This window comes from Lates calcarifer, linkage group LG12 (genome assembly GCF_001640805.2).
Source record: "Lates calcarifer isolate ASB-BC8 linkage group LG12, TLL_Latcal_v3, whole genome shotgun sequence".
NCBI lineage: Eukaryota > Metazoa > Chordata > Actinopteri > Centropomidae > Lates > Lates calcarifer.
In genome coordinates this window covers 15727371-15746796 of record NC_066844.1, presented here as the reverse complement: position 1 = coordinate 15746796, position 19426 = coordinate 15727371, and the positions used below count along the sequence as shown (strand labels likewise).

General features: G+C 41.2%; 1 protein-coding gene across 5 annotated transcripts in view; it reads left to right on the top strand.

Annotated features, from left to right (window-relative positions):
- LOC108885655 (chemokine-like protein TAFA-1) overlaps positions 1–19171 on the top strand; it is a 102765-nt gene extending 83594 nt beyond the window's left edge. For 2 of the 5 annotated variants that reach the window (XM_018680095.2, XM_018680096.2), the window contains exons 3-4: positions 1131–1271; positions 11422–12313. In XM_018680095.2, coding sequence (XP_018535611.1) covers positions 1131–1271; positions 11422–11804 — 524 coding nt within the window. In that variant the 3' untranslated portion in view covers positions 11805–12313. Of the gene's footprint in view, positions 1–1130; positions 1272–11421; positions 12314–12846; positions 12939–14101; positions 15230–17793 lie in introns of those variants that run through there. The other 3 variants (XR_007814329.1, XR_007814330.1, XM_018680099.2) reach the window with 3 other exon arrangements.
- Positions 19172–19426: the final 255 nt, after the last annotated feature.

Below are 19426 nucleotides of genomic sequence, written 5' to 3'. Positions count from 1 at the left end.
CCCTTCTTTTTGTACTTTCTTTTTGCATCTTTTTCGTAGCTTGGAGAGGATAAGTTCAACCCTTCTCCTCTCCTCTCCTGTCCTCTCTTCTCTTCTCTCCTCTCTCCTCTGTCCTGGGATGAGCTCCAGTTTAATTGTTGGATGCTGGTGTCTGTTGCGGTGGCTGTCAAGGGAAGATAAAGAGTTTTTCCTGGGGCATAAGGAAAGGGGAGAGCGGTGATGGAGGGCCTCTCTCCTGCAGCTCCGCTGGCTGCATTAGCCCCACGCTTTATAATTGTGTGAAGGGGGCACTTCCAGTGGCTCCCTCATTACTCACTGGCCTGGCCAGTCCCTGGCAGCCAGACACACCTTGTCCTCTAGCTCTCTCTCTCTCTGCCTGTCTCACTCATTTCAGGATGTCCCTTAGCTCTATCACCCCCTCTCCCTCCCCTGGGCAATCCTCCCTATTGTTATTTTGACCCAGTACCGCCATTGGCGCATATCACCTTCTCTTTTCACAGAATTTTTTTGACATCCTCCTTTGTCAGACTGGGACCTATTGCACAGCATTTGCTATGACTGATGTCACCTGTGCTTTGGAGTTAATGCTTTAGTGTAGTATGGCCCTAAGACTGTATTGGCTCAGTCATGAGACTGAGTCATGAGGTGTCGGCCATCTAAGTCTAATGAAGCCAGGTCTTCACCAAAGAAAAAGATTCATCCTTTTTAATCATATTGACAACATATGGAAGATATCAAAAACGCAAAGACAGGCACATTAATCCATACTGAGTGTATGATGTGATCTTCATCATGGGCTGATTGGTATGGAGTGAGGACAGCTTGCACTGAGTGAGAGGCAATTAGATGGCATAATTGAGATGCCTCGAGGGCCAATCCTTTACACATACTTACAGTGTAAGTGCCCAATGATTGTACTGTAGCATGCCTCACATGATATAATGTGAGGTATCCTAATCTTTCATTCACATTATTTTTTGATTTTGATTTGATTCACATTTATAGTCATTTAATGAATACTTTCAGGATTTCTCTGCAGTTGCTTCAGTTGATTTTTAATAACATGTTTACTATTAATCTCTCATATATGTACTGACTATGTACCTCTGTGTCTGTTTGTCTGTCTGCAGAGGGAGGTACATGTGAGGTGATTGCCGCCCATCGGTGCTGTAACAAGAATCGTATTGAGGAGCGTTCTCAGACAGTCAAGTGCTCCTGTTTACCGGGGAAAGTGGCCGGGACGACACGCAACAAACCCTCCTGTGTGGATGGTGAGGGCAAATCATTTGTTTTATAATGGTGCTGCTGTTGACTGTTTATCAATATTCAGTGCCAGTGCAAGAAGTAGTGTGCCCTACATGTAGAGAGGTGGAACCTAATGTACATAAAAAACAAACAGCATCTAACATGTTCTTGTCTGGTGGCAGATTAAGTTCCACACTGCTTAGGTTTTATCAAAAGAACACCAGAAGTAATTTTTTCATATTATGTCAAATTATTTTTTTTTTTAAAAACAGGACACTGTCATGAAACAAAATTAGGATCTGATTTATTTTTTAAACCAAATTATATTACTTAAAATTATATTACTTAAAATAATAATAATAAATAAAGTAAACAACAACAAATTATTTAAAAGAAATTGAGATGAAATTAAGTTTTCTATGAGTATTATCGAAGGTCTGTGCACAATAATAATATATTATATATATTATAATATTACTTTGACCACACCTGTGTTTTTGAATTAGAAATGTCTTACTGACTCATTCTTCCAAACTGCAGTTTCCAACATGACATGTGCACTATCAACTAACATTTACTAACAATTAGAAATACACTTTACTCAAGTGTTCCCATTTTCTTATTCATTTATTCATTTATTTATAATATTTTACTTTTTACATGGCTACAAATATCTGACAGCTTCAGTTTAAGTTTTACAAATATAAACTGTTGCATATTAAACTATCCAAAAATGTAGTTTACAACTACATTTGCTTCACTTGTTTATGCATCAATACTGATTATAGAATGATATAATAATAACAAGTATTTTTATTATGTAATATTCCTACTTATACAAAGTAAAGAATCTAAATACTTCTTTTAATACTGAGCATTGCATATCAGAAATGAAACATGGTTCCAAGGTGAGATTAACACCAGGTATGAATTAATTATTTTGAAAACATTTATTTTTTAATAAACACCTCGGACCAAGACCTATAAAGCATATTCCAATATAACTTAATCTGCTGTCTCTCTGTGACATTTCTAATAACAAAAATACATTCAACCATTAAGAATCCAGTAGTGTTGTGCTGCTGGGCATCATGGGAAAGAGAGGATGATCCAGTTGGGCTGTTGAACACCTGAGCAAGGAGCACGTTGCAGATCACATCGCCCAGGGCAGCTGGGGCTGATGGAAATGAATAACTAATAAACACAAGTCAGGAAAGCTCCAGGCTAGTGCACCTGAATTACCTAAGCTGAATAAAACAATCAGGGAGAGGTAGTTCCATGAGGGAAAAGAAAAGCTGACAGGAAGCTCCAAGTCTACTGAGACAGAACTGCGATGCCCTCTTCACTCCATAGAGCTCATTCAATGCTCCTCAGTCTCGATCTTTTCACCTCCACCTTTGGCAGAGATCACAGTCATCTCTCTGACTGCCCTTTCACAAAGAAATGACACCTAAATGTCTTCATTACGAGGAATGTTACATGAAGAGGCCAGACAGGCCGGCTCAGTGGGCTTCACAGGGTTGGTTAGTCACAGCTGATGCTCAAGAAGATCCAAGAATATGAATTAGATATGATCCAAGGAGGACACAAAAGAATTTTCTCCTAGATGGATGGAAAATTACCCAAAACCCTGTAAAAGTTCTCAGTGAACAGCTGAATTTTTAATCCTTGGGTTTTGTTCAAAATACTGATGTTGTGTTTGCCCAGTGGTTGGAGAGATCTCCTGGATGAAACATTTACAGAGCTCTGACCTTGAGATGTAGCTTTTTTAGCTGACTGTGTTTGTCCTTGTACAGAGAGGCAGACAACCAGACACTGTCTCCTCTGCAGCAAAACAGACAATGTACTTTGGACTCCTTTTATATCCATTCAGATCGTGTCTTCTTCACTAAACACTGCCCAGACAGACTTTATAAAATACCTGAAAAGCTTAACATCAGACTGAGGCATTTTCTTGCTCATTCCTTAAGATGAATAGCACGACTGTAAAAATAAAAGGTGAATATAACTTGATACATCAGGCCTTTGATGAGAGAGCAGAAAATGCAAAGAAGTTGTGATCAGAAGTTGGACAAAGATATAGAAATCAAAACCTGAATTACACGGATCGAGGCATAGAGGTGGAGAGAGTGGAGAGGGTGGAGATGCTGTTAACACTTCATGCCTCTGTGCTTTGGACTCCCGCAGCGGGAGAATCCTCGCTGTTATTGTATTGATTAACAAGCACTTATAGAAGGAGTGGCGAGAAAATGGAAACGACAAGTCACTGAGCAGCAAGCCACGCTACTGTGCACATTACCGAAAGAGTTAAGGCGACCTGCCTTCTTAATAATTTTATTTCCTTCAGTTACTTGGATAGTTTTCACCTGCTTCAAAGTGAATCAGGCTGTTTGTTATTTATTTAACACTGAAACCACCATGGGATAAGGGCTGAAGGGCAGACGAAATAATTATGTGATTATTCATAAGAGCTCATTTGTAGTCGGAGGTGTCAGGCGTTGCAAACACACCATTTAATTAAAGGATTCTTTTTTTTTTTGCAAGTGTGGAAATGAACGGACACACAGGCGGAGAAGGGGGGCATTCCATTCAAGAGTTTTGATTGTCTGGGAAAGCTTCACCTGAAAGCACGTTTGTCAACTGTGCCCCCGCAGGCTACCGTTGCACTATGTGAGGGATTATAGACTTGTGGAGTCAGTGGTCTGGCCCCTCAGCAGCGCACTGGCCTGGCCCAGATGGAGCTTTCTCCCCAGGTCCCAGCATTATTAATGTCCCATCCAGATAAGGAACGATGCCGCAGCCCAGCTCATCTCACCACCCCCTGGGGGACACCTGCCGCCGCTGTACCATACACAGGTTATGTTCCCACAGAAAAAAAAAAAAAAAAGATATGAAGAATAGCCAGTGCCCTGATACAACACATCAGAAGTATATCTTCAGAGGTCATTTGGTTTGAACACACATACAGAGCCCGGAGGAACGAACGCTCCTTTATCTTTGGCCAAATTTGCAGAAACAGGCAGTCTCCCTGATGTGCTGTATTATCGGTCATTAGCATCAAACTCCAACATCAAAGCACATACTGAAGATCAGTCCTATTGTCAAGTGTTCGCCACTTCGTCAGTGTAGGCCGCATGGGGTTACTTCAGTTGCTATTGGTAACTGTGTTGGTCGTTATTAATATATGGGGATGTGACGACAGCTTGCGTTGGGAGGCGTCATGCTCAGTGGGGGTCTGCTGTCAGATTATCCCCGTGGTGGGAATTGATTATTAGCTTTGACAAGGAGAACTATGTCCCAGTTATGTCAAGGCCAACGAGGCTCTTAGTGAAGATCATTCCTTTTAACAAGTCAAACGCTCATATCTCTCCAGCCTCACCGGACCGATCACATGCACTCAGATTAGGCGCTCGTCACTGCACCACTGCCTTTATCCCTGTGTATGAGACGTGTAAGCCCTCAGTCACAGTATGGACATAGACACACACACACACACACTTATACAAATAAACACACATGAATATGCACTCATTTACTCAACACATGCATGCAGATGCCCTAATATGCACACATGCTACCACTTTGTGTTGTCATGTAGCTGCTGTAGCGGTAAACCCCTTCAACAAGAGATGCACGCAGATGCCTGCTCGCTGCTGATCACTGATGGGGAATGAACCCTTCTGTCTGGCTGCAGGCGCATATAGCCGAGCATGACAGGTTGTCATGGTACATTTGAGATACATCCGGGGGGAGAGACACATGGATTCTGCTTGAGGGGAGGGACAAGAAGTGCTGCAATTCTTCCACATACATTACTGGTCAAACAGGTTATGAGTGAAATCAGAATATCATTAGCATGCTAGAATAAGATATTGTCTTTGAAACATAATAGTTCCATTATAAGCTGGGCAATCACTGTTATCAGCAAGAATGTAGTTTATCAGAGTGTTTCCTTATTGGCAAAGCTTGTCTGTATGTGTTTTGTGCATACAAAACATATCGCATCTGCAGCGGTTTATTAGTCGCTGTATCTGTTTGGATCAAGTCCAATCTGGTGACACCCAAGAAAAGCCAAGAAAATATCTCATCCCTGTGTTATAAAATCTCTGCCCTCCCACAGTTTGGCTGTCATATTGTTCCACAGCCCCCCTCTGCTACTGTATCTGGTTGGCGAGTCACAAACCTGCTACAGATGCTGCCTGAGGGGATGGACAGAAGGAGCAGATTATACTGTACAATAGAAAACAATAACTCCTTTCTCTTACCGACAAATACACACAAAGACAGACACGAGGAGAAACTAACAAACACAGAGATCCTCCTGGGTCAAAAAAGATGTTTGTGTCTTGGCAGAAGTTGAAGATAATGACTGTGAAGTAGGTTTTCTCCTCCATCTTTGTCACATCCCACAGAGCTCTCACAACATTGGCGATGTGATTAGACTCTCAACCTTTAACCTGCCAGGAGAGGATCTGACCCTTAGCTGGGGTTGATAGGTGTCCTAAGTTTTCCTTTTTTTTTTTTTTTTTCCCCTGTCTCCTCATCACTCATTTTTTTAAAAACAACAACATATTTTCTTTCTGCTCTCACTACTGGAGTAACAAGTCTGTGGTTGTATTGAGAGAGAGAGATAGAGAAGTAAAGAAACATAAGGCAAATCTATGTCAGCTGTGTGGGAGATGCATTTTTTTGAGTCGCTTTTGTACTCACATAAAGAAAAAGAAATAACCGCACAACAAAAGGAGTCATTGTTCATCCATTAATAGGCACACATGTACACACCTACTCTCACACACGTGCGCACGCCAACTCCACAGACAAAAAGTTACATTCATTCACTGATGCTCAAAATGCTACAAAATTATAGTGTGTCATATTTTTAGCTGTAGTAATTTTGACCCTGAATTGTGACACACATACTCTGTTTTTTTCCCCCCATTTTGCTTTTTCCCTGATACATATTGTTGATGAGTGTGTGTGCAGCTGCACACTCAAGCTCGACCTGAATTAATCTGGGGGCCTGCCAAGTAGTAAAGCCTTCTATAGGCATTTTAATTTGAATTCAAAAACCATTCTGAAAACAATCAACTGAAAACACAGGAATTCTTCTTCAAGTTGGTGGGCTGTCCATTACAAATTCAGAAATTCATTACAGTTATGTGATTAGAAAGCCAAACAATATTTCTTGAATAGCTAATCAAACCCCGGCCCGCTCTTTTTCTGAGAGGGGCAAAGATTAATGCAGAATAATGACTATCTGAGGCTGACCTCAGGTCCAGGGTTCCAAGTCTCAGCCCTGCTGTAATTATACACTTGCTTCATTTGCTTCATGCTCCCCTGACCCTCCACCAGTACTTTCCTGCCATTGCACAATGCTTGCATTCATACCTCTGTCTCACTGAGATGGAGATGTGTTTTTTGTTTTTATTAACCACTTCACTGTAATTCTTCTAGTAAAGTGAGAGAGGGATCACTTGATTAATGGACTGTTTGCTTACTGGCATGATTATAGGAATGAATGATTGATTGGCTGTTTGTTTAGTTAACTTAGTAATCAGGGCACTCTGCAGAACACTGAGGTAAAACTGCTCAGGTGAAGGGGAAGAGAAAAAACACCCAGATGACCTGAATGAGTCAGTGAAAGAAAAAGAAAGTGGAGCTGAATGTGGGAAGTATCGATCCTTCACCCCAACCTGTAAATTTAAGCCAACAAATGGCATGAGATTTTGAAGCCTAATTGCTTTCTGCTCCAGATCTTGACTGAACGCGACTCATCTAAGTGGCTCACCAGAGACGAAAAAGCAAACACTACAGCCGACATGATTGAAAAGCCATTGTTTTGCTATGATTAAGTCCGCCAAGCGCTGCGCGGCCTGCTCCAAGTTAAAAAACATTAACTATTCATTGAGCCCAAAGACACGTATTCACATTTTGACACAGACAGAAATCAATTCCCTTCCTCATCCGTCAAGGTGTTCAAACATTCTGCTACCTGGCAGGGACGTGTCAGCGAGTTCAATCCATCACAGAGCGCACTCACCAGTGATCTGACAGATGCACTTGTAAAAGGTCCATCGCTTCATGTTTTTCAATCAATTCAAGTCCCACTCTCGGTTGTTTGTCCATCAAAGCTAAAGACTCCAGCCTGCTACACGGCCAACATCTTGAATCAAACACTCTTTCTGTCCTTGTTTGCTGATTATGCCAAGCCCATCTGTCATCTTTGACAGTGTACAGCAGCTATTTTATGGTAACATGTGAGGATCATGTTAATTGGTGTTGGTGCTTTAAATCACAGTGAAGGCTTTCAGCTTAAACAAATGGATGATGGTTAATAGTCAGGACTTAGGACTGTGGTCCACTGTACCTCCCCCCTCCTCCTTTACTTTCTAGCAGACACAGAGGAGGAGTAAAGTTTGCTGATGTTGGAACAAAGGTTATACCCTCTATGCTGACGATTGCTCAGGGAGTAGTTAAAGTAAAACGACTGTTGGAGGTCAGTGGTCACCAGAGAGTGATGCATGGATCCCGGCCCAGAAATGGCTCTTCTCCAGTGGTCAAGGTCAGAGCCAGATGTCCTGGCCTGGGTACAGCCACAGACATGAGAAGTGTGTGTTCACATGAGGCTTCACATGAGGTTTTTTTTTTAATCCTGGTAGCCATCAGAACAGGCATGTCATTAACCAAGTGTTGAGTTATGCTGAGATGAGCCTGCTGTCTTCCACACACTGACTGACTGAAAGAGATTTTTAAGGCAAAGATCAAATTTGAGCATGAATATTTATAAGATGTATTTCATAGTCACTGTCATTAAAATTTTAACTGTCCTTTTAGTACAGGATGGGAAGCTGTCAAGATATTAATTAGAGTTGAGCAAAACTGCATTTCTAAAGATGGTGGATTATCCACATTGTCTGGTCTGTGCTGTGGAATAACTTTAACAATAAGTTTTTCAACATGATGTGAACACAGAACTGCAATGATGTTCTAGTTTACAGTGACATATTTTCTAGCTGACACACTGCAATTTGTGAAGACTCTGGTAATTCATCTTTGATCTTGTGGGCATAATATCCAGATAAGGAGTCAGTGCTGTCTCTGGTTAGATGTTTAATTTCGAGCTAAAGAGCCTTGAAGAGGTAGAAGATACTTCACATTTCAACATTGCTCTTATGTTAGGTGCATAATGGAAAATGATTGACTTTCAGTCTGGTGGTGATGTCATAATATTCATGCTTGTACGTCCTTGTATAAAACTCAGATTAAAGGTAAACACAGGGAAATGTTCCTGCGTCAGCCGAGGAATTTGAAAACCTTCTGGTAACAAACTTTGCACAGACATCATTCTGCACATTGAAGGTTAAACATCAGTCAGTAGAGAGGGGATTGGGTGAAGTGTAACAATATAGATTTAATGTCCAATCTTATTATTCATGCTCAATGGCTTTGATGTCCATTCTTAGTAAGTCCACCATTTAATGAATAAGTGAATGAGGATGGTTTGACACATGGTTTTCTGTAAGTTTGAAATACAGCAGAGAGGAGAGTGGAAAAACTCCAAATTGTAGCTTTAAAATTTTGATGATTTTTCATTTGCTTTGATCCAGGAACACAGTGTTGGCACTAACCATTGAGCATTACACCATATCATGGAAATTACACTTAAACATATTTTACTGGCAAAATCGAGAACGGAACTATGTTAGCAGTCAAAACACACAATAAAAATCAATAATCCAGGAGTAGATTATTGAACTACCAGTTAGTATTCTGGCTCTCCCCTAATTCAAAAACATTATGCAGGAATTTAATGTTGGTTATCTTAGACATAAGTAATAGATGCAACAAATAATACTATCCAAAACCTCCCAGGCCCATGTTAATGCAGCTGTTCTCCAGACTCCTTGTGTATAAATTACCCATGCTTCATGTGCACACATTTCAAGGCACAGAGGGTGAGGTGTATTCAGTTCTGTGAAGTATAGTAAATATTATTCAACTTTCATGCAGAGCAGCTCTCATGTTTCAGCAGCTCGTGTGTGAGGCAGTGTTCTCATATTCTGCCTTGTTTTGCTTCCTTTTCTGTCTCTTTCCTGCTTTCTCACCCTGGTTGTATTTGAAGGAATTGATTTTTGTTTTGCAGGTATTACTTTACCATTTTCAATTTCAAGTGGATTCTGCATTCACATTGTTGAATATAAATCATCCTCAGTTGGTGGTATGATGAAAAACAACTTCTTGGTCGTTACCTCCCCCCATTCTCACCCTCTGCAGCAAGAGGAAGAGGCTAAACAGAGTGGCGGCACATCATCATCACTCGATAGAACTGATTAAACACATCTCCTCAAGCCCAGGCGTAATTTGCCACTTAACGAGGACTTCCTGCATAGTTACAGTGTTGCAGCTGAATGTAAACATGATTAATGATGTGAAATGCATATTTAGCCCTTGGATGGAGACAGAGGGAGGAAAAGCTAGATAGCAGGAGCAGAGTGGATGATGGAACAACATGTGGTAATTAGTGGATAAGGTAAACAGCCAAGGGGGAAGCCAAAGGGTGGTTTCACAGCTGGTTAGTGGACGCTCCCATTCTGGCATTCAGTATCCTTAGGGCTCATGGAGGGAAAAGGCAAAGGAGGAAGTCATGAAATGCAGCAAGTTCACTCAACAGCAGTGGGGTGTAACTCTGTGTCCAGTATTTTTCTGGAATATATTTTTGCGTGTGAGTGTCAGCTCACACAGAAGCGTAGCGCACTCTGTGCTGTGAGGGACTGCACTTTAACCGTCTTCTTCCAACAGTTGGAGACGGCATGTTGCTCATACTCACAATTGATTGGTGGTTGGCCTGTAACCTTGGCAACACAGGCTGGAAGGGGAAAAAATATTTTTTCCGAAAGGTTCAAAACATGGGTTTGGAAAAAGAAATGACACAAATTTAACTCATCACATTCACCCAATCCTTTGACCTTCACATGCTCTTTATGTCAGTGTGATAAAAGGAAAGATGTTCTTTGGAGATTTAAACAGCAAATTTGAAGAAAATATACTCTGTGCTGAAAAAAAAATTGTTGAGGGGAAGAGATGACTTATCATCTGAAAAATCGCTTTGAACTTCTCAGATTTGCTGTCAGAAACCTCACTCTTCATACGGAGGAGTGTGGAAAACAAAAAGTTTTTCAAATATCATGGTTAATAAATGAATCAGAACTTGACTTTGAAAGAACGGTTTATATTTGTATGCAATGGTTTGATTCAGAGAGGTTTAACAAAAGAAAAAAATACATTTCCACTACAGTGCTTTTTGACTTGTTATAAATAGTTTAAAGTAATAAAATAGGTAGGGAATTTATTTATTTATGTACATTTATTTATTTAACACAACCAATTGCACATATGGGCTGTGATAAGTTAATTAGAAGAAATTTATACATGTACTGTAGGTAAACACAGCTTATTTATTTATCTTCTACCTTCTCCTCACTCAGGTTACTCACCTTTGATTAAAGGTACTTTTTTGTATCATCTAACACCTAAGACATTTTTGAAGAACACACACAAACTCACACTCAGACACACCAGCACAGAGAGAGAGAGAGAGAGAGAGAGAGAGAGAGAGAGAGAGAGAGAGAGAGATCTTGATGAGAAGATGAGAACATATTTGTTTTTGTGAGATAGCTGGAGGAAGAATTCAGTCGATGTTAATGAGAGGCAATTAGTTTTGATTAAAAATGAGATTGCTCCCCTACATGCAGTGTAGCTATATCAAAACAAAATAATGATTAATTTCTGTTGGTATAAGACATTATTGTCAAGAGCAAAAAGTACCCATGCAGCAACGACTACAATCGCTCTGAGGCCAAAGAGGAGGAAAAACATTAATTTTAGAGACACGGTTGTGTGTTCCTCTGGAGGCGCTCACAACATGTGTAGAATATGTACACAAACTATGTTTACATGGGAGGCTTCTGCATGTATTCAAATTTTGTGATGATTCTGCCTACGTTTTAAACTTCTTGTATTTTTAACTGTATGATTTATTTTTACTTTTAATGCTCTTTAAGGTTCTTGTTTGTATTTGCATCTGTGTTGCATGCATACATATGAATATGTGTGTCAACAAGTGTCTGTGTGATAAACTAACCAGTTGTGATGCATATCTGTGCTCATCTTCCCCAGCGTCCATTGTAATTGGGAAATGGTGGTGTGAGATGGAACCGTGTCTGGAGGGAGAAGAGTGTAAGACTCTGCCTGACAACTCTGGATGGATGTGCTCCTCTGGGAACAAAATCAAGACCACACGGGTGAGACCTCACACATACTTACTGTGTGTGTGCGTGCACGTCCACACGTGTGCACATCCGCACACACACACACACACACACACACACACCCCTAACCACAAATGCGTCTACCTGCATCTACAGATTGACACTCACAATACATGTACAATACATGCCTGTTCTGCATGTGCACATTTTAACCCAGGCATATACGTGATTGCACACATATCCACGTGCCCACCAGCACACTCACACCATTCTCACACAGGTTGTGCCTAAAATGTCACTTTACTTTTTACTTCAGTCTCAAGAAATAACAAGACGCTTTGTTTGAATACTCTAATTAAATGCCTTAACAATGCTTGCCAACTGCCTGCTTCATTTTTAATTAATCCTCTGTCATTGAACAATCAAACATGCACTGTGTCAAACCTGTGGGTAAAAAGGACGTGCACAAGTAATACTGTTATCAAAAATGCCCTCTGTATACCAAGGTGGAGTGTAAGCAACCTAGCTAAGGGCCCATAGTAGTAAAGAAGAAACATAAAGCAGGCAGTAAACAAACAGGTGGGCTCTGCCTCAGGCCACACTCCTCTCAGAGATAAAGTTAACGGCCACTCTGCTTCTGCGCTGCCTTTCGGCTCTGTAAACTGACTCCGAATGCGGCATGCAAAAATAATGAAGGGAGTTCGGTCCTCGGAGCCAGCAGTCCAGCACTCTGTGACAGGGTGATCACATGATTTGTATTCATTTAATTTGAATCCCCCCCCCCCCCACCTGCTCGCGATCAGCAAACACCCCCCCCCCCCCTCTCCTATGTGTTCTCTTAGTGCTTGGTGACAATGACTTTGAATAGAAGCAGAGACTAATGTGATGGTAGGGAAACAGGGAACAGCCAGTGAAGGTTAGACCACACGGGGCTTTCCAAGGTTGTTCTGCAGATTTATATGCCAGCAGATAGACATAAAGCTTTCACTGGGCCCCCTCACAGCCGCCACAGGCTTAAAACTTTCAGAAAGAAGTTGATCGAATGGGGTTTTTCCAGCCTGCCAAGGTAAGGTGCAGTACTTGGTTCACTTTAAAGAATGCATCTCTAATTCTCAATTCAGTCCTTTGCACAATTTGAAATGAGTAAACTTTAAATGATCGTTGTTTTTAGATAACTTGGAACAAATTATTTTCTTCATATTAGTCAAGATTGTAAATTTTTGAACTAATAATTTAATCTAATTTAATCAAAAATCTTAAGAGGGCCAAAGGCCTGAAGCTGCTTTTCTACCCAATACACACGTGTCCTTTTTTCTTGACCCTCTCTTTGCAGAACACCCAGCCATACTCCCCTTTTTAGCTTCCGGAAGCAAAATGCAGAGGATGCGTCAACAGAAATTGAGCTGCATTCTTGCTTCTGTAAAGGTTAGTCTTTTTCTCAAGCTGTTCTGTGTTTCTGTTTTCCCGTCTCTCTCACACATCACTGTTATGCACTTGAGTGTCGGGCAGTAAGAGTGGGACCAACTCATGCTCAGTGGCTTCTCATTAACCCATATACTTGGCGCGAAAATAATCAAGTGTGTGTTTACATGCTGTGCATGATTAGGCAGGCGTGACACAAATACTGAGCGCACCGCCACCCACTGTAAATATTTATCACCCAGCACAGGCAGCGCACGCATAAATAAAAAGTAAGTTGCTGCGTTTTTCACATAAAGGGTGGCACATGTATCACTAAAATGTAGTGTGTGTGTGTGGGGGGGGAGATATGCATATACTGTAGCAGCTCATTCACTGAGTATTGTAGAAAGAGACAGAGAGCCAGGTCCACCCCTTAGCAGAACTCTGCTCTGTGATCAGTGTGTAATGGCAGGATCAGTCCCTCTTCCTTTCATTGCTTCCTTTGTTCCATGTCCTGTTTTTGCTATCGGCCGCTGTGTGGACTTGATTACAGTGCCTTGCACCGGTCTGCCAATCCCATTAGGCACTAATCTGTGACATGCGACTTGCTCCTCTCTGTGTTTGCTCCTAGTTGTGTATGCACACACATGTTTGATGTATTTTGATTTGTATGTGTTTGTGCGTGTGTGCTCACATGTGTGCGCGAGACCCCCGGGCAGGCCTCTTCCCTTTTCGTTGTGTGGCTTCTTATCAGAGTCCACTTGATATCCTGATCCCCCTCTGAGGGTCTTGTTGAAGCAGCTATCGGCACACAGCATAGCCCACAGGCTACATGAAAGGCCTTTTATCCTGCACTCTGCTCTCTTTTTTAATCAGCATTCCTCATTCACCTGCCTCTCAGGCCAAATTGCCTCATTTGTATTTGTTTCGTCACAAGTCAGCAAGCCCACAACACACCATTGTTTTTTTTGGTTTTTTTTTTTACTCCCAGCCATTTTATTTCCTGCAGGTTTTCATTTTGCTCTGAAAAGTGTCGGTGAAGCGCAGTGAGGCAGGCACGCACACATGTTCACCCACACACAGACCTCATCTCCATGTTTCATAAAAATTGGCATGAATAGTAAGAAGCCAAGCAAAGCCAGTGCCTGACACCCATGTTTCTTCTTTTCTTTCTTTATGTCTTTCAGAGAGGGAGCCCTTCATTGCCTGTTCTGTAGCAGCAGACAAGGCAGGCCCTTTTGTTTGTGGAGGTCACAGTGAGAGCAAGGCTGGGGAGCACCTTCCAAAACACTCGCCCACCATAGATCTGCATTACCCGCTCCACTGGCTAAATAGATCAATCCATCTCTGCTCCCTCCAAACAATTATACACCTTAAGAGAGAAAGGCAGAATGAGTGAGGCTGTAATGAAAACATCTTTTCTCTTACTCGTTCTTCTCCCCTGCTTTTGATGATAGTGAAAAGAATTATGTTCATTTGATAACCTCACTATTTGTGTGTTAGAGTGAATATGAATGTGTCTCCAGTATCAAAGCAGGAATGTCATACATACGTAACACGATCCTCATCAGGCATTAAATTAATTTTAATGGCTTTTTTTTTGGTAATTTCACACTGCAACATAACCACTTATTCATGTGGAGTAGTTGTTTTAACTGTGTAAGTCCACAGCAGTTCCACTATGGAGTATGTAATTGCTCAGATTAGCGAGTGCATAGCATTGGACTCCAGCGAATCAGTTCTTTCACACCATTATCTTTTCACACTTTATAGTGTGCATCCCCTCCATCTAGTCAAACATAATTTACTTGCCACATGTCCCTTATTAAAAGGAGCAGAGGGCACTTTTTCAAGCAAAATAACACACTGTGACAAGGTGTAGCCCAGCTGTGAGACAGTTTCAGAGCAAAAGTGACCTGCCAGCAGATGCATCGCCATCTAATTTGTCAAATCGGACGACCGCATTCTGCAGTTAGTCAAAATGAACGCCAAGCAGCCATGTCACATACAGTTCAACCTCACAAAGAAAATCATCTGTTTCACCTCTGTGCTTGACAACACCTCTCCTAATCCTCCTCCTCTTTCACTCCTGTATGATGTCATCGCGAAGACAAACATAAAATTATATATAAAACTGCAAAACTAAGGATAAATAATAAACAGCATTTTTTAAGTCTGTAAGCTGCCCAGGTTGTCATCCTCATGACATTTTTATACAGGTTTAGGGTGGAGGAGTTCATTCCAAGTGCTACTGATTAATTTATACTCGTTTGCTTTTTCCATTGTCAATGTCACATTAAATGGATCTTGATGTATTTTGTTGTCTGGAGTCTTCTGTTTTTAGAGGGTGCTCTTTAGTGCTGTTTGAAGAGGTTTCTCAGCTGGCATGATTGATTTGCGCAGCACTAAACAAAAAAGGGGGGAAAGGGTAGGCTGTGTTTGCACTAAATTCTTTTGCTAAGGCAATTGTCCTTGGCTCCTTTTACTAACTGAAGTCTGAGTAAATTGCAATTTAATGCGGCCAGCAAATTAGAATGCAGATGGCTTAGTTCCAGCAAAGATGGGACAGGCAGGAAATCCTTGAGCAATCCGCTGCTACCTGCTGCACTGTTCATTTGAAGAGACAGAGGACAAAAAAGAACAGAGGACACTTTTAGTCTCACACACACACACACACACTCTCACGCATGCGGGTTGAAATGACAGCATTTGCATACAACCCCTCTTCTCCCGCTAACAAACCTCTGGTGGATTGTGTCTGAGACAGAGAGTGAGCCGTAATATGTAACCTGTTACTGCTCTTGTTCTTGCAGAGGTCATTCTCTGCTCCAATATCTTGATATATCGTCATACAGTAGATGATACAAATGCAAATGCTGGACAGATGAGCCCAGAGAATTACTTTGTTTAAGGATCATGAGAGAAAAGAGCAAAAGAGAGATGCTGTGATAAGACCTGGAGGAGAAATCAACATGTTAAATCAGAGATTTTGAAGCTACTTTGAGCACACGAGGGAACAGCTGCAGCGCAACTACCTAAGCAGGCATGATATAGTCAGTAAAGCAGAATGCATGAGTAATCTGTATGTCAATTATGTGTTTCTTTTACATGGAACTGCAAGATAGGTCATGTGCCATTTGTCTTAACAAGTTATTTGAGCTTTAAAAAAAATAAATCCAAATTTACACCGACGCCTCCCTTGTTTCAGAAACTTTCTGGCATCATAGACACGTACAGCTGTCAAAGCTGTGCAATCCTGCAAATATGTTATTTTAGTAGTAGAAAATGTTATGAAATGATTAATCTAAATTCGGATCTGCATCTGCATCAAAATACAAAAAAAAAAAAATGCTCATTCATTCAATTAAGTGTATTAGTTGGATCCACCAGAAACAAACAGAACTGAAAACATACCCATTCTGACAAAAGGAAAGCATCAGAACTGTAAACGATACTTTATTCTTTTAAAATAAGTTGATCTGGATTGAAAACTGGCGAACTAATATCACTGCATTCAGTTTTTCAAAGAATAGTTTATGACTCTAAAATGAACTAAATGATTTGATTGGAATTAAGATTTTTTGCAGTCTATCAAATCATGTCAAATTAAATGCAATCAACCAACAATATAACTGCACTGCATTATGTTGTCTGTTTCATGTTGATGTTAAATTAAACTCAAATTATAATGCCTGAGAGTCAGATTGCTCTCTGAAGCATAATCCCAAAATAATACACTCTACAGTAGGTGAGTACAGGTGCACACCAGTCTACCCACAAAAAAAAGTTAATAAAATAATTTGGCTCTCTTGCTAGCATGTCCAACATACTGGAGCTCTGAGACTCTCTATTGATGTGTGCTACAACTCAAAGAGTCCCAAGCAGCACCCTTCACAATCAAATCCACACACCTGGCTACCACCTGCCAAGCCTGCTGGAAATGTCATGGCTGTATTTCTTAGTTGAACAGGATTATGGGATCTCTAATTGGCTCCACAGCATGCAGGTGACTTCATAATTTTTTTCTTTGTAAAATCTTAAAGCAGTAAAATAACTGGAAAATGTGGGAAAAAAAAGAGCCAGTTAAAGAAATATTTACACGCTTTGGCTGTGTAGACGGTCATAGGAGGGCAGAGAACTCAACTGCTTTAACTATTGTAGACATCATGCACACAGTTTTTATTGAGCCTCAGGTTGCACAGGATGCTGAAAAGCGGGACATTCAATAGCAGTCTCAAGGTTGCACAATGTACCATTGAAATGTGTCCAGGTCTGCAACTGAGGCTGAATAAGAGTCCCTGAACCAGAGTCACGGAGAGACAGCTCAGACTCCACAGCGGGGGCCCCCCGATCCCATTTAGCAAAGCCAAAGTCATTTTATCAGGTTGGAGGAAAATCCTCAGCTTTGATTGGCTGGCCTGGTATGAAGGTGCAAATGAGGGTTGGGGGGGGGGGGCAGGCGAGCTGGGGGTGGAAAGGATGTGGCTAAAATAGTCTGAGATAAAGTCAAAAATATGCCAGAGTCAACGTGTGAAGCAGACAAACACAGCATGGAAACACACAAGCTTTGTTTTGGTTTTTTGTTTTTTTTTATAAAGCTTTTTCCTGATATATCCCAGTATACCTATAAATGCCAAAAACACCTCAATTTTCAGCGTTGTTTCCACTCATATAAGCTGTCTGTTTTTAGTAGCAGCAGGAACCAGGAGGTGAGACGGGGCTGTACAAAGCCTCCACAGTTCAAAAGACTCCCCTTGTTTTTGAAACATGCGAACGGAGCAATTCTTCAGGGTCTAATCCTCGCACACTTGTATGCCTTTGTTCTATCTAAGTGTATGTGTGTTTTCTCTCCTCTCCTCTTCCTCCTCCTGTGTTGCAGATTCATCCCAGGACCTAACAGAGAGCTCCCATTGCAGGGCTGCGTGCCAGGCTCTTCCCCTCATCTACCCTTTCTCTTCCCACCAAACGGACTAAAACTATTACATCCACGGCTACTGACTGGATTACCTGGGACCACAGAAAGGATATCCACCCAGATAAAACAGCTTTGCTCGCGTGGTGCCAAGGATTTGAAACCAGACTAATCCCCTGTTTGATCAATGAGCCCCATGTTGGTGACTCTCCTCTTCCACACAGCTGTGGCCAGTTACCGACCTACTCTCTCTCTGTTTCCCTCTCTCTGTCTCCCCCCTCAGAAACTGAAACAGCTTAGCAGGGGTTATTTAGAGGTTGTTAAAACATCATTTGAAGACATTCGCCCCGTCTGCCTGAAGGTAAACGGGCTGAGGAGCTTACATGGACCTCAACATAGGATCCACAGAACTGTGGGAGAGAAAATTACCTTGATATCCTTTTATTTCTGTGTGGAAGACATTTGTATCAGACTCAGTACTTTAGCAGGATGGCTTTGCTGTGAAGACATGGATGAGATTTAGCTGAAAAACACTGGATTTTCTGTGAACACAACCACTAGCAGCCTATAATGCTATAATGAAGAGTCTCTAGGAGGCTTTAGCGTCTGCTCCCATGGCCTCACCTTCACAATACACGATGGACATTTGAATTTGACTTTTATTCGTGGGCATGCCCAATGTAAATTCATGAGCAGTTAATTTCTTTGTATGTAAGATAATTTGTGTATATATACATATATAAATACATTACATATAAGATGACAGATCCAAGAAGCTGAAAAATATATTTAAGACTCTATTAGGAGCTCCAAATATTGATCAGCCCCTGAATATAATGCAGAGGTTGTTGTCCCAGTACGGTGTGTATAGGACTGCTTTGCAGTGTATGCTTGCATTGGAAAAAGCCACAATGGAATCATAAAAATAAGTCTTGGTCACTTTCGTCATTCAGCAATTCTGTTGGTTAAGCCAGAAAATGCTTGTAGTTTCTGTAAAGTTGAGGAAAACACTGTATAGAACTGCCTCACAAAAGACAGCAGCACTAACAACAACCCCTGAGCTTTCCACTTCCGATACATTAGGGACTTAGAACAGCATCAGGAAAAACTGGGACCATAATCGGACATTTAGTGTCTGTTTCAGCTGTGGAGACTGGTCATGGACCGACAACTTTACTGTGTTTGTCGTATAGATCTCCCTCTCACACACCAGAGAGAGATGATTTATTCAAAATGACAGTGAGAAAGTATTAGTCACAATGGAGAAACATATAGTTATCCCCCAGTAGATATAAGTACATTACAGGACAGCCTTATGAGAAATAAAAATGGTTTTCTATACTGATATGCTGTCTCCCATTCCTTCATATGGTAACCGATATTTTGAAAAATGTTCCTCCGATGACTATTTGATATGTTGTAATATGTGGGTGGAAGATCTTGTCAAGAGTTTCATTTATATGATATGTTAACATTGTGAACAGAGTTTATGCTTGAGTAAACAAGCAATCAACAACAGCACAAGGCGAGTATGAAAATGACTTACGGGCAGTCAAACACACACATGCTGTAAACACACAAACAAATCTGTGATGCTTCA